This window comes from Ananas comosus, linkage group 13 (assembly GCF_001540865.1).
Source record: "Ananas comosus cultivar F153 linkage group 13, ASM154086v1, whole genome shotgun sequence".
NCBI lineage: Eukaryota > Viridiplantae > Streptophyta > Magnoliopsida > Poales > Bromeliaceae > Ananas > Ananas comosus.
This window is the reverse complement of record NC_033633.1, coordinates 4,054,461-4,070,112: the sequence shown is the minus strand read 5'-3', so window position 1 is coordinate 4,070,112 and position 15,652 is coordinate 4,054,461. Positions and strand designations below refer to the sequence as shown.

The 15,652-nt window shown below is 36.4% G+C and overlaps 1 protein-coding gene across 2 annotated transcripts; it reads right to left on the bottom strand.

The window, feature by feature from the left end:
- LOC109719557 (hydroxymethylglutaryl-CoA lyase, mitochondrial-like) lies at positions 3,379-14,833 on the bottom strand. Of its 2 annotated transcripts, none has more exons than XM_020246317.1 (9): positions 14,659-14,833; positions 10,034-10,224; positions 9,351-9,528; positions 7,210-7,389; positions 6,651-6,731; positions 6,397-6,560; positions 5,057-5,193; positions 4,075-4,190; positions 3,379-3,952 (listed from the first exon to the last, which is right to left on the bottom strand). In XM_020246317.1, the coding sequence occupies exons 2-9, from the start codon at positions 10,195-10,197 to the stop codon at positions 3,704-3,706; spliced, it is 1,269 nt and encodes a 422-aa protein (XP_020101906.1). In that variant the 5' UTR covers positions 10,198-10,224; positions 14,659-14,833; the 3' UTR covers positions 3,379-3,703. The 2 variants fall into 2 exon arrangements, with proteins under 2 accessions (XP_020101906.1, XP_020101905.1); XM_020246316.1 differs by lacking the exon at positions 14,659-14,833 and adding an exon at positions 13,664-14,581 and having other exon boundaries at positions 3,704-3,952.

The window sequence follows — 15,652 nt, the reverse complement described above, 5'->3', positions numbered from 1 at the left end:
TTAACTGTCACTATATACCTAGCGACCCCACATATAGCAACACTTTTTAAAAGTGTCGGTAATTTTAGCTAGCAGCACTTTTTTGACATGTACCTATATTTAAAAGTGTCGCTATAGACCGTTTTTGTTGTAGTGTCTTGGATTATTAATATGCATTATGGTTGACAAATGAATTAAATATGATTTCAATTGCATGCTAGGAGTTAGTGGGTCAAGATAGCTTATGTGCATTTGACCTAGAAATAGGTTTTCATCCGTTGTTATGTTAAAATGAACATATTGACATGCGCATGTAAGTGCAATGTGAACCTTGTTGTATAAGTAAAATAAATGGCATTTAACTTAGGTTGGAATTTAAGGAGTGAAATATAGTGACATATAAACTCTAGGCCACTCTTGAACTAGAGAATAAGATAATGCACATGTGATGTTGTATATAACCCTGTAAGTCATGAACATGTAGAATAACTATATATTTAAACTTGTTATCAGACCTCTGGTAGCTTCTATGTAGTCCTCTGAGAAGAGCATTAAGGAGTTCAATATTTAAAACTCATTTAGTAACTTATTTAAAACACCAATGTACCAATGATGCTTGTTTAGATTCGTGGGAAAAAATATTTGCATTAATCTAAAATGCTTGGCGAACATATAATATTAATTTCATTTCTTTGAACACCCTAAAAATTGAAACAAATAACAATGCAGTTATAAAGGTGAAACAAATAAGAATGTAGTTAGCACAGTTTCATAAAATAAGAGAGATTCTTGATCATCAAATTAACCAAAAAATAAAAAAGTTGGAGATAATACTACACTCCTTTTCCATCAGAATCTTTTTTCTGATCTATTAGCCATCACAAATTTTAGAAAATTATTGTTGCCAAAACTAAAAGGCCTATTTGCAAAAAAAAATCCATCAGTTTTGCTTCTTTTAAAAAAAACAAATGGGCCTTTTTTTTTTTTAATTTTATAGATTTATTCTGAATTTTAAGTAAACTGAGCAAAATACTCTTATTTCTCTCTCTCTCTCTCTCTCTCTCGTGGATTTTTCTCCTCCAGTTCGTCTCCCTCGCCGTTTCATCGTCTCTTTTTCCTCCTAGTACTTCTCCTTTCTTCTCCTCCTCCACTATCCCACGTCGACACTGCAATTCTCTTTCCTACCTCACTTGGATATGGCACAGATTGCGAAAGTGAACCTATGGCAGAAAGGATGGTTGCGAACGGCAACAGCAGCGAGGGTGCCCCAGGATTTGAAGACGATAGGGAAGGACAACTCGTCGGGGCAGGGGTAGTTGCTGCAGCAAGGGGGTGAAGGAGGGGCGTTATAGTGTAAAATGATGGAAAGAATGGAAGAAAAGAAAGGAGAAAGAATATAAAGAGAAGGCCATCATGTGCCATGGCTACTGCAACAAAGGCCAAGAAGTAGAGAAAAAAGAAGAAGTTGTACTGTTTGAGACAAAATTATATTATTGGAGACTAAGTTACATTCTCTGAGACTAAGTTGCACCATCTAAAATTTTTTGAGACTAAGTTGCACCACAAAAAATAGAAGTTAAACTTATTGATACTAGATTGCGTTGTTTGAGTAGTATTCAAAAGGTCTCAAAATTTATAATTTTAAAAGCCGATGTGATGTATTTGTAAGTTTAACTGTGTAGAACAATCCAAATCCAATAAAAGTTTGTTTGAAAATTTTTTTGACTATTTTAAATAAGATGGACATCTCTGATCTAAAATTTAAGCCTTTTATTATTATTTTTTATGAGATTTTTACTATCAGCCGTTCATTTCAATACCATTCATTCTATAGTCAAATGATGTTAAGAAAAAATAAAATTTGGTTCTAAATATTTCGAATAGTATAGATCATGTCTAACAGAGCCGATCGTCGATTTGTATCTCCTATCATCCAAACAAATTGTTAGCAAAGGAAGGCTCGTGCTAAAGAAAGTATACAAGCTGAACTCCAATTAATATACTTGTTATGATTATGATATCTATAAACCTAAATGAAAGCACAATATTTCTTGCCACGTGGCAAGCCACCCTTCATTCCTTCATCCTCATAAATAAATAAATAAATAAATAAAACCACTCCCTCTATCTAAATATCAAATTAACAAAATAACGCACCTGGTATTGATTTTATTGCTAATCAATGTAGATTCATTAAACCACTAAGTAATAGTGACATTAATCCCCCCAAAAAATGCTTTGTATTTTCTTTACTCTTGGACTTTTACATTATTAAACCAACCCTTTGCCTTCTCCACATATAACGTCTAATTAATGCGTCCACCCAATTTAATCCTATCTAAACCGTAAACTTATAAACCCATCCAAAAGGCCTAACCCTTTGCCTTCCATCCGCATATAACGTCTAATTAATGTGTCCACCCATTTTAACCCTAATATTATCGTAAATCATAAAAACTTATACAAAAGCTCTATTCTCTCTTATGCATGTCATGACAATGAAAGCCTATTTTGTTTCTTATAATAAATTACAACCTTCTTCATTTAGCAAGAGGTGTGAAATTCATTTATTATTTTTTTTTTTAAATTCCTAATTTTGATATGTTATCCTCTTCTCATTTAGCATGAGGTGTGGGAGATGTTTCAGGTCATAACGGTGGCAAAGGCAGTAAATGTCATAGCAGTGGAGACCAAGACGACTGCGGAAGAAAGCACGGGCAATGACAGTGGAGATCGAGGCGGCAGTGAAAGCAGTGGCAAGCCTCGCCATCTTAGAGACCAACATTAAGTGAGAGTTTCTCTATTTTTTATTTTTTTCTCTCTTCTTATTTTCTATTTTTTAAATCTAATTTTAACCTATTTTACAGTATTTTTTGTAATTATTTGATAGTTTCTATTTAAAATGAGTTAGATTGAATTAAAAATCTAATATTTCGATAATACCTGCCCGCCGCATCGCGCGGGTAACTATACTAGTAATTATTATTCTTCTTAACATTAAATGAAACTGTGCCATATGTCAAGTTTTGGTGCTTTTAGAATCTATGCTTCCATAATAGAAATAATAATAATAATAATAATATATATATAGATATTTGGGTCCCCTCGGAAAGTATCAAAGCTTGTTGAATATAAGAAATAAAAATAGTCTCTAAAATCCTAACATTATTACTAGGACCCTAAAATTATTAATTTTCTCTTACTTAATTCAAGCCAAAGTCTTGAATCTACCACATTATTACACAAAGCCGGTAGTCACCGTACCTAGGCCTTGTTATCAGGCTCGACTCAAGTTCATAAAACAGAGCCTTAGGATTATATGGTGCTCAGATCACTTGCTTTGCTTTTCAATTGCAACTTAAAACCTGCAGCAATAACCAACATAAATAGTTAGAATCATAAGGGTCCAAAGTTTTGAGTTGCTAATTTTATTATCAGGTACTTAATTCCCACCCACTAATTCAAGCTAAATACTCAGATTTATCAGATTGAGTGGCTCCTGATATTTGAAAGAATAGTTTCACATTTGAATTGATGTCGTATACATAATTTTGCCACTAAGGTTTCTAAAGGTGACCCCTTATATTTATCGTACACACAGAGCATTCGACAGAGGAATGGCTGGCAATTTCCTCCATTAACAACGTACAACAAAGCCATTTAACTTATTATGATTTGTAACACAGATTCAATCAGCAAAGTCTTTATGTATCTTCAGCTCCGTTCAAATCTTAGAGGCGTCGGCAGTCACTTTGCCCAGAGCGACGGCAGTCTTCGATCCAGACCGACGGCCCAGATGCTTGCAGATGAAATCACCAGCAGCCAAGAGCTTGTTGAGGTCGACGCTGGTCTTTATCCCGAGCCCGTGGAGGAAGTACACGACGTCCTCGGTGGCCACGTTTCCTGAGGCGCCCTTTGCGTAGGGGCATCCCCCAAGGCCGGCAACCGACGAGTCTACTGTGCTAATGCCCATCTGTAGTTTAAAGATGATTTCGTTTAGAAATTATAAGTAGAGCTAGTTTAATTGTACCCAATTTTTCTTCATCATGAAATAAAAGGGAAAAGAAAGAAGAATCGAGGAAGTTGCTGACTTACTTGAAGAGAGACAAGGATATTTGGGAGAGACTGGCCGTAGGTGTCATGAAAATGAACGGCGAGCTTGTCCGCAGGGACGACCGACATGACAGCTTCAAGCATTGGAATCACAGTCCCTGCAGTGACAGAAAGAATCAAGGAAATAAGAAAATGCAATATCCAAGAACAAGAAACAACAGAGAATTATAATGGTAAGTGAAATATGTGGTTGGTAAGTAAAACGCCTACGTTCTGCTTTTGCTTTTTCTGGGTTGAGAATGATCATCAGGTTTGTGTTTTCCTACTGCTTGTTTCTCTAAAATTGTGATCGGCCATCTTATTGAGCCACTCCCTACTATTACTGCCCATGCAATGACAGGAAGTGGTTTAACACTACAATCAAGCAATAGATGGCCCGAGAGGAAGAGATTGACATGGCCCAAACGAAATGATAAGAGATACATTGGTGACTGTGACGCCTGATAATCCCATATTGGATGGGAAAGCTATTGTTGTCTATGGGAATATGGGGACAAAGGAATCTATTTTTAACAACCAGGGCTTAAGTATTTTTGGCCAGTGGTTTAGGCCGAAAAGTTACTAAATGCTAGTAGGCTAAGTCATTACAAAAAGCATTGCCCATACGGCAACTGTAGTGGAGGATAAGTTGGGATCCGAGGCTATATTTGTCTTCTCTAATACAAATCTCGGAAATACCCAAGTTACTAGCAAAGATTATTTAACGTGCTCCTAATACAATTTTCTAAAATTCCAAGTTACTAGCAAAGATTATTTTCACGTGCTCCGAGTCCATTGTAGGTGTACAGATATTTGAATTTGGATTTATTATTTCTTGCATGTACACAAATTTTACATCTGGGAACAGAATTTCAATTAACAGAAATATTTCAACTCAAAAGCACTCTGCCATGGGTATAGTTGCCACATACAAATAATTTTGCGAGCAAATAATTACACGCAAAAAATTTAGGGTAATCCTTACCTGGGGTGCCAACTCCGATTGTATCAGCAAGTGAAATCTCATAACAACCCATGTTGTAAAGCTCTCTTGCAACATATGCCACCTTTGATGGAGACACCGATCCTTCTACAGGACAGCCCACCACACATGAAACATACCTATAAAGTTGAAAACATATCCATTTAGATAAGCCAATATTGCTAGATTTAACAATCATACCGAAGCCAGTAATTCCAATTAATCATACTAGGTGTATGGTACATAACAGTATCAAACTATTAGGTGAAAGATGTCGGCAGCTTGTGGCAATAATAGGGCATGTGTCTTCTGAATAAGTAGAAAGGGATTCATATATAAGCAACAGTCGACAGAACAGCAGCTAAACAAACTTGCACATAACATACTAACAGCTTATATGACTTTATGATTATTCTTTTAGGTTAATGACAGAATTTAAGAGCTGCTCATCACAAAGAGTTTCGGTCCTTTCAGACAAAAAAGCTGCAGGATTTCTACCATACCAATACTGTCTGTTTTTTCTGCTTCAATTGTTCTGTTGATAGGTCAATAATTACGATTGCTTACAATCATCGAAAGCATGGAAGAAAGGTAAGGTGTAAAAAGACCATCTTCAAAGACAAAATCGACAGACCATGCCCAAAGCTTGGATGTTTTGTTGGCAGCTAGAAGCACATTCAATCAGTCAAATGAATGAACGTGGACCAAACTGGATCCTGGAGCAGAAACCAGAATCTATCTTGCCTCGAGCTATTTTGGAAAAACGACACATGATTTCTGATGAAGTTTCCCTATATGAGAAATAATATTGATGCATTCTGACACTTGGAACAGATTGTTTAAAAGGTAATGCCTAAATTTCTGGAAAACAAGCATTGAAGTTTCTTTGAACAGTCATCTGGTGCTGTAGTTCATAAGTGCTTCAGAACGATCAAATCAGTCCATACTTCTACTGTACCCTCTTTGGTAAAAAATCGTGTAAATTCTAAAATTATGTCACGTGCCCCGGTGTTCATGTTGGCCAAACAAATCAGAGAAAATGAAACTAATGTAATTTATATGTAAGTATCAGAAAAAGCAAATTAATGTAAATTTTTTATGTAAGTATCAGAAAAGGCAAATTTTAAACTTTCTTCTGGAAGAAATGTTAAAAAGGTAAGTTCTTTTACAGAAGAAAAAGCTATAAGTTCTTTTACAGAAGAAAAAGCTATGACAATGATTCCACTTTCTCTATTGGCTGGGTGTCACATCACTAAGCGGTCATTAACCGATCATCATAGGAAGAGGGCTTTTTTTTTCTGTATTTGTCCCTGAGATACGAAAAGTTCCAAAGAACAACGTACCCACGAATGCGCATTGAATGCTTTTTTGCAGCTTGCGTAACATCATGATAACGTGCAAGGCTATCTTCAATGCTGCAATTGATGTTTGACCTTGAAAAGGCTTCAGAAGCTGACGCAAAAATGGCAACTTCTTTTGCACCGGCTGCAACTGCTGCCTCAAATCCCTGATAAGTAAATCACCACGCATCAAATTTCCCCTTAGAACAGTTGAAAGGTAATCTAGTTTAATTTTAGATGCCAAATGTAAGACCTACCTTCATGTTAGGAGTTAACACAGGAAGTCTCACACCCTCTATATTTCGTATCCCTTCCATGACATCCTTTGCATCTGCTAGCTGCAATCCAAGATTAAAATAGAAAAATAAATTAAAAAAAGATTAACATTTAAGATCCACCAAGTTCAAGAGATTTTTTTTTTCCCTCAAACACTTTAGAATATTCCTGGTGAGGATAACACGGGACATTCATAGCCAACTTTAACCCCCTTTGAAGATGCGCTTATGAATATCAGTCGATAAAAAATTAGTTCAACAGAACCCAAAAAGAAAAAAGGATGAAATTCAATTTGTATTTTCTTAGTAGTTACGGTGTATACTTTATCCAATTGTTCTACTCTATAACATAAAAAGCAATAAAAGGCACAGCACTTTGCACGATTTTCTTGTACATAATACTGTATCATATACCATCCCTATGCTTAGTCCCTATGGCCACACAATTAAAATGAATGTTTATTTGCAAAAGGGAGAAAAAAAAAAGGGAAAAGGACAGAATTAAAAAATTATTCTAATGAGGACAAGGACTGTAAATTACCTGTGGTACCCACTTTGGGGAAACAAAACTTGTTGCTTCAACAACTGAAAATCCACAGGAGACCAACTTCTGTATAAACTCAATCTTTATAGATGTAGGTACAGTATTACTTTCATTTTGCAGACCATCTCGTGGTCCAACTTCCACTATCTTCACAAACTTAGGTAGACCTCTAAAAAACTGCAAGCCAAATTGAATTTATCATGAGACCTTCTGTAGAATAGGAGAAATGATAATCAATCATGACACTCAGATTAGAGATAGGAGGGGTTTTAACAATGCATGACTTCAACATATTGGAAAGCATAAGAATATTTTATAGACTCGTATATAATATCTCCCTCACAGGGAACAATACTGGAACCAAATTATGATGTTCATCATTTTCCGAAATGCTTAATGTGTTATTGTGGTCAAGAAAACAAAAAATTGCACAAAGGGCGACCAAAATTTAAAATAGGCTAACTAAATCAATATCTTTAAAGTATCTGATAATAAGATAAATAGAAAGTTTGTTTGAAATTACAAATTAAACTAAAAGATCCCATTAATTTGAATATCATTCTTAGTAGTCTACATAAAATTGAAGACATCCCAACCAGTGTTCAGAAACTTGAAATTTTGACTGCACTCGAAGCAAACTTTGTGCTTTCTAGCCAGTCAGCTAAATACTCGTTGAGTTATAAACATACAAACTTGTTTGTATATAAATAAACTCTATTTTGCCAGGGCGAGGGGATAGCAAGGTCTCTTCTCCTATTTCTTCTTACATATAATATATATACCCTTTCATTACTATAATTTACTCCTTTTACGGGTTCACATGGTCATATGAGGTACAGTTTGCCCAAAAACAGGGGAGATTTTGCCGCCAAATGAGTCACTTTTACTCAATCTGAGTTTCGAGTGACTCAATCAACTCAATCAAATTTTTCTGAGTCTTCTTTCAAGCCTGATGCAGCCGAGTTGTACAACTGAATCGAGAGTAAACCCAACTGAGTTAAGCTAACCAGGCTGAGTTTCAGGTTGACTTGCCAAGTTTTTTAACACTAATCCCAACAGGAACATAAAAGCAATAGCAGTCACAATAATTTAGGAGAGTTGCTTTGGAAGGATCTATAGAGTCGTAACTGCAACTGCAATCTAAAGTTTGCACTGCCATCTTTCTTTGTTGTCGTGGTATATTGATTTTAATATTGATGCGTAACTGGGCTGTGAAGTTTGAAGAAAAAACAACAACGCTTACAGCCATTATATATGATTGAGGCATCAAAAGATGATAGATGCTTGGTATGGAATGCGAATAGAAATTAATTTTTGAACTTCACTATGCTTTTGAATAATGAGGGCTACAGAATTCAATTTCTCTCTAAATAAAAAATAAAAAGGTCAATCCTTCACTTTTCTCTATCCAAATTTGTGGCATTAAGCTAGTTTCTTTTTTTTTCCATGAAATGGATATCAAGACTCAAAAAATGCAACCACATGGTTGAGACTCAAGTTTTGTTCCACTAATCAATGCCCTCTTAAGAAAGGCAATGTGCTGTTTTTCTGGATTGCTTCATTCACTAATCTTTCTTAAAATCACAATGGGGAAAATTCAGCTTAGTAGATGCTGAGAATATTGGTATGACACCTTAAATGAAAGGTTAGGTTTCTGTAAAACAAAAGCAAAAACTAATGAACACCACTAACTTTTAGGGAAAAGAAACATAAAAGAGTCCTTATAAAAAGGTGAAAAACTTGAGTTAATTGACTTGATAGAATAAATATAGTAAGCAAAAACTTGTGGACAAACAAACATTATTACTATGCATGATCAAGATGGAGCCTAGCTGCAATGCAAAGAGCAATTCTATAGAAGAAATACAGAATCATCACTTCTTTAAATGCTTATAAATAAAATATGAGTTTCATGTGAAAATACATAGCATCAGTCCCATAAAAATACAACATATTGAAAGGTTAAAACATAAACCTGCGTTTTTATAGGATGACTACACTCTCAACTAGTGTAAACAAGAGTTAGTTCAATCACAAAGTCCAAAAGAAAGCATTTTAAATCACCTTTCTAGTTAGATATAAGAAGGTACTTAGATCTTCAAATGACACAATAAGAATGACTTTGGGACTTTAATCACCTTGTAAGTGAGGTCTCTCAGACCAACTTCATCGCAAGATGAGGAAGACTTGTGATCTTGGAGATGTCCTGAATCAGAAAAAAAGGCCATCTGACTCCTACAAATGCATGAACTCTTAAACTTCAAGGAATCCATGTGAAATCCATCCCTTCGGTGTCTTCCCCATGCATATTCCTCCCTGCAGATGTTATAGAAAATGCACTTAGAAAATATATCACACTAGAAGACCAGATGACATCTCAAAAGCATAAGATGTGCCATCAGAGTAGAAAGAAAATACACAAATGTGTTCATTAAAAAAACATGTTCTGTGATGTAGTAGTTGATCTTAAGATTTGGGATTTGTATAACACTTCGATAAAATATCTAGCAGGGGACAACCAATCCGAATAGACTTAACTCATTCTTCCTCAAGAGTGAAGGAAAGAAGAGAATGAAAAAAAGATTAAAGCTCTTGTCATTTATAGTCGGCCTAAAACTTTGAGTAGAAACAAAATAGTATGATGTACTACTGAGCTGATTTCCCCTTAAGCTTTTTATATTATATATTTGAATGGCAGAATATTTGATTGTCTTGTTCAGGAAAAGATAAGAAGAAACAGGAAGACTGATGAAAAAGGAAAATAGTGGATTTTCATAATCTTGTTAAAGCAAAATTTAAGCAGGAAAGTAAAGAAACTCACTTGCAATTGCTAGAAGAGCTGCAATCTCTGCTTTCGATCAAGCATTTATCCACCTCTGCTTCATCTATCTTGGGCCTGTAGCCAGCAGATGCACATCTTTGAAGCCGACCAATGCTCAACTTTGGCAGGCTTTCAATACCTAGTGGCTCCTCCAAACTCGACATTTTGGTACTATTGCCTCAAAAGAGAGTCTAAGAGAGAAGAATACAGGTAGTAAATAGACAACCATAAACACTTGGTAAAATTTTAGAGCTAGCATAATTGTAACATCATTACTTGATGCTATATTCATGCTTTGGAGAGAAAAATTTAATACATTCATAATATAGGACCAAAAACGCAATTATATTCCTAAAACAATTATACAACCAAAGGTTACGTCTTTGAAATATATTAGATGAGAACAAGATGCAAGCTTCAATGATTCAAGTAATGATTGTGAATATTATTAGATAAAAACAAGATGCAGGATTCAATCATTTAATCAGGCTCTTTTATCAATACTATTGCTTGCTTCTGTTTTTGCTTTTTATTAATATAAATACTATGCGATGGAGATTGAAGGTGGATGGAGGAGTGCTTGCAGATTGAACATCTATCAAGTATGTTTTTTGCAGCAAAAAAGTAGTGCTAACTTTCTCTGCCTCTTTATTTTGTTTCAAGAAGATGCATTTTGGAACCAGTTGTGTTACAAATAAACCAATAATTACGAGAGAAGGAAAGTCTATTAGTTGGCACATCTATTTATGAAAAAAAGGCAATACTATCAAACAGGCAGGCTAAACCTTTTTTTTCTTTTTTTTTTTGAAGAAATGGGTAAACCCCATTTGTATTAAGGTAGTAAAAAAAAATCCAAGCAGGCAAAAGTTACAAGACTCAGCACCCAATATGAAATTAATAAAACACAACCAAAATCCTGCCTACAAATGACCTAATCAAAAAGAGGAAGTCGAAAAGTCTTTCAGCTTCTAACGACTAAGGGTCCGTTTAGCATTGAACAGAGTTCTAACTTTTAACCTAAAAGCCTCATGCCATTTCGAATGTGACTCGGCCCAACCTGGCCTCCCACCACAGAGCGGAATGCTAGCTGTCTATTTAAGCCAACACTCAAACCCTCTATTGACCCTTTTTTGCAGAAACCTCTGCAGCGACAGCGACGACTGTTGACCGAGGTAAAAGGATTGCTAGCTAGATAGTTCTCCTTCTTATTTTGTGGGCTAGCTGTGGACCCGGATATTATTTTTGTTAGACTGCTGTATATTTTGGGTTTGGCTTTTGCCAGCTGGTCGTATTTATTTTTATATCTGGGAGATGGATCTTGTATTTGGATGATATTTTTGTACAGTTTAGTCTTTAACTAGTTTTATATTTCAGCTCTGTTTTGCTCTTTTGTATGGTTTTATTCAAGAATTTAAGTGTCATGGCACGGGGTCGTGCTGGAAACTTGCCGGCACGGTACGGTACGGTACGTGTCGAGCCATGCCGATGCGTGCTGGTAAAAAAAATTCTTGTGTGCCGACACATAATAGCATGAAATATTTATTTTCTTTAGCAACAAAATATTCTAACTATTTATTATGTCTTTTTATCACATCTTTTGAACTTTATTGAGAAAATTACTTATTAATTTAAAGAATAGAGGGTTTTAAGCTGTGCTATCGACACGGGATTTGTATCGTGCCGGTACCTTGTTGGCACGGTACGGCACGGTGGATACAGCCCGTGCCGACGGGTACTTAAAACCTTGGTTTTATTATACTTTGAGCAAATACTAGCGCTTCGTGGGCACAAGGCTTCCCGTAAACGAGACGGATCTGTTGGCAAGCACGGGTTCTGATAAAACCCGGGGCATGAGTGGCTTTGTAATTATTGGCTGTGCCACATAAAGCGCGTCAAGCATATTCTGGGTTTGGGTCTTTTGAGAGGCATATTTTTTTTGTACTCCCCGTTCAACACTAAAGTTTTCACTCCGTCTTCGCCCATGGACATAGGCTAGTAGCCGAACCACTTAAATATTTGTATGCTTTATTTTTCTTCTCACTTTCTCGATTCTCTGTTGGTATTTCACTCCCGGCGAACTAAATCATTTTCGCTTTTGTCATAACAAATTAGTATAAAGTAACTCTCAGATTCATAATAGAAAATGAAGGGTTATGGCTCGTAGAATGCTTGGTAGGAAGTTGAGGTGCTGAGGAATGGCTGCAGGCAAACGAACAAGATAAGGCATAGGAGAGGGCTTTGTTATATTGCTTCTTGAGTTCTAGTACTTGATCGAGAATGCTAGTAAAGGAGCTCATAAACTTTTGTGAGAGGCAGATGCTAAACTGCGGCGAAAGCGACATGGCTAAGGAACGATGGGATGAAAAAGATGCTTCTAAAGTAGGCAAGATGAGGGAAGTAGTTGTGAAGGAAGAGGAGGAAGGGAGCAAAGAAGAAGAAGGGAGACCATCAACTGATTAATAAAGGGGTGAGGTAGGGACGAAGAAAAGAATAGGGAGGAGAAAGGCAACTTGGACAAAGTAGAGTGTGTGTTGGGAGGGAAAAGAATCGAACTCTGGAAAGAAAGGGAGAGCTAAAGATGTCATAGGTGTTGTTGGCAAAAGAGGAGATGAAGGGGATGACAAAGTAGATAGGATGAACGAAGGAGAAGGATAAGCGAGAGAAACAACAGTCGAGCAACAAAAGAGAGTGAACTTAAATGGCAGAGGCAAAAGCGCGAGTTGAAAGGTAGTGGTAATGGATAAGGAGTAAAAGTAAGGAACCGATGGCCAAAAGGCAAAGAAAGCAATGGAGAAGGGAGGATTCTTGTGGAAGAGGGGTATGGAAAAGGAGTAAGCAGCAAGGGGAAGGGTAAAGACAGGAATGAGAGGTGCAGTTTGCATCATGTCGAGCCTACAGAGCTTGGCATTATTTCTCAAACATGGACACAGAAGACACCGCCGAGGTTCAATAGCAATCGACAGTGATAGTCAATGACTAACCAATTGAAAGAATACCTTTTAGTCACAAGGACAAAATGTAGGAAGCGGTGAGTTGTAGCCTTGTAGGGGCCGAAAATGAAGGCATGGACGCAAGAGGAGGGAGAGGAATGTGAGGTTGGGTCGCAGAAGAAGGGCACACAGTTGCACACCCATGGCACTATAACTATGAATAACATGCATAACCATTTTATCTTAAGCTTCACAATAACCATTGTCTCTAAGGAGGAAAAAAAAAATGCTGCTATAAAGATCTTCTACTTGCACTTCAAATTCTGCTAGAAAAAACAATAACAAGAGCCAAAATGAAAAGATGACATTTAAAAGCCCATTTAGTACGAAAAAGGACAATTAGCAACCTAACAAGCTGACTACCAAACTATAAACAGTAAAAACACTGTAGTGTGCTAATGACGGAACCCTCACTATCAAGATACTAATCACACTAGTAAGCAAATGTGATGTATCTAAATTATTCACAACCAAGATATGAAAGATTGGAGTAAATGAAGTTGAAAGAGAAAAATCTAAGCACAACCACAACAACAACACAAGATTTACGTGGTTCACCCAAACCGGGCTACATCCACGGGCACGGAGAGATCAAATCCACTATCAAATGAGGAGATTACAAGATTTGGTTAGAGATTACCACTCTATCACAATGGGCTTACAACCTTCCAATGGAAATCCCTTCTTGCTACACCTTCTTTGAAGCACCTTCCGATTCCGCGAATCCCGCTTCGGAATACCTCTTAGAATTCCTCCAATCTACCTTGGAAGTCTTTGAATCAAGCAAGAAAAATAAGAGAGCTCCTTCTCCAACCCTCTCTACACCTCTCTTCTCTATTACAAAAAAAGGAAAAACCTAGAGAGCAAAAAATGAGAACTCACTCTCTCTAACCCAAAGAGTTCTCTCTTAACACCACTTGGCCCAACATACCAAATGGATCAATTAAAGCCCAAACCAAATGCTAACTAGCCCATTACATGAGTTGTTGAACCAAACCCAAAATAAAACTAATTAGGCTAATAAGTGAATTTGATATCACTAACCCAACAAACACAACCAAAATCAAAACCCAAAGAAACATGATTCAATTTGCTCCAATTGTTGGCAACTCAGATATCAATTGCTAGAAACTCGGTACGAGCATTGGTACTAGTTGTTGGATTCCTTAACCAAAGTGTCAGCTCTTGATTTAACTGTAAACCTTTTTTGACAGGAAAAGCTTAGAAACCACAAACAAATGAAAGCACAAATAGGTATGATTCATTATCCGAAAGAAGAACTACTCTCTGATTTCACTCCTCGATAGAGCAGCTTCATTCCGAGCCCTATTTCTGAATCTCTCTAACCCCTCTCTCCTCTTCTATCTCTCGAGCCGACATCAACTCCCTATCCACCTTACCGTACTTTACCTTTCTTCTTACGTAATCTTGCTTGTACAATGCACCATTATAACATACCTCAATCACAACTTATACTTTATATCCTAATTTATAAGCACTTAATCTAAACCATCCTAATCATACTAGAATTTAATCCCAATTTAGATACTTACAAATCTAACCAAATCATAACACTAGTAACCATGAAAAACAATTCAAATTAAAACCAGAAAAAAAGAGGAAATAAATCCAAACCTGAGCTCGAGGGAAACAAGCACGATCGAAATCGAAGGGATCCAAGAGAAAAATTAAAGGAGAGAGAGAGAGATAGAGAGAGAGAGAGGGTTTCTTTTGCTTTGGAGTAAAGTGAGCGCTTGGTATTGGTTCGGAGGGGTTAGTTGGGCGATGAAGGAGAAGAAGAAGAAGCGCGTCTGCTGAGCGGGGTCAAAAATTTGGTGGACGAAATCCCCAAACATAACAGTTTGGGGATCATCCGGATCTGAGCCACGCGGCAGCCTGTACCTATCTCAACCGTCCAAAAGAAATTATTTTTACTGAATTAAAATATTTAAAAATTTTATTTTTGTTGGGCGGTTGAGATTAACTCAGCCTGCCACGTGGTGCCGATCCGTAAATCCTCATAATATTATGTTTGGGGATTGCACCAAATTTTTGTCCGCTGAGTGGTTGCTTTTTCTTTTCGGTTAAAATGTCCGAACAGACCCCTCAACTATACTACATTTTTAAACCGTTCCCCCTGTATAGTACAAGAGATAATAAATTAACATTGTTGATCCTAAAATGGTTTACTTATATATATATATATATATATATATATATATATATATATGGGAAAACTTCAAAAACCCCCCTTGTGGTCTCAATTTTTTTCACTTTAGTACCCTGTGGTTTAAAATATATCAAGTTAGTACATTGTGGTTTCTCACTTTATCACTTTAGTACCTGTGGTTTAAAGTGTATCAAGTTAGTACCCTGTGGTTTTGCATTTTATCACTTTAGTACCCTGTGGTTTTAATTTTGTATCAAATTAGTACCCTGTGGTTTTTTAAACTATAGGGTACTAAAGTGATAAAGTGTGAAACCACAGGGTACTAAAGTGATAAAGTGCAAAACAGGTACTAATTGATACACTTAAACACAGTGTACTAAGTTATAAAGTGAGAAAACAAGGTAATACTTGATACATTTAAAACTAGGGTACTAAATTGAAAAGTGTGAAAAAGAGGGG

Excerpts from the sequence above, each read along its gene's own strand:
- LOC109719557 (XM_020246317.1), bottom strand. The coding sequence starts at position 10,197 with ATGTCGAGTTTGGAGGAGCCACTAGGTATTGAAAGCCTGCCAAAGTTG. Across the intron at positions 7,390-9,350 it reads TGAGAGACCTCACTTACAAG|TTTTTTAGAGGTCTACCTAA; the intron begins GTGATTAAAGTC and ends TTTGGCTTGCAG. Across the intron at positions 4,191-5,056 it reads AATCGGAGTTGGCACCCCAG|GGACTGTGATTCCAATGCTT; the intron begins GTAAGGATTACC and ends CTGTCACTGCAG.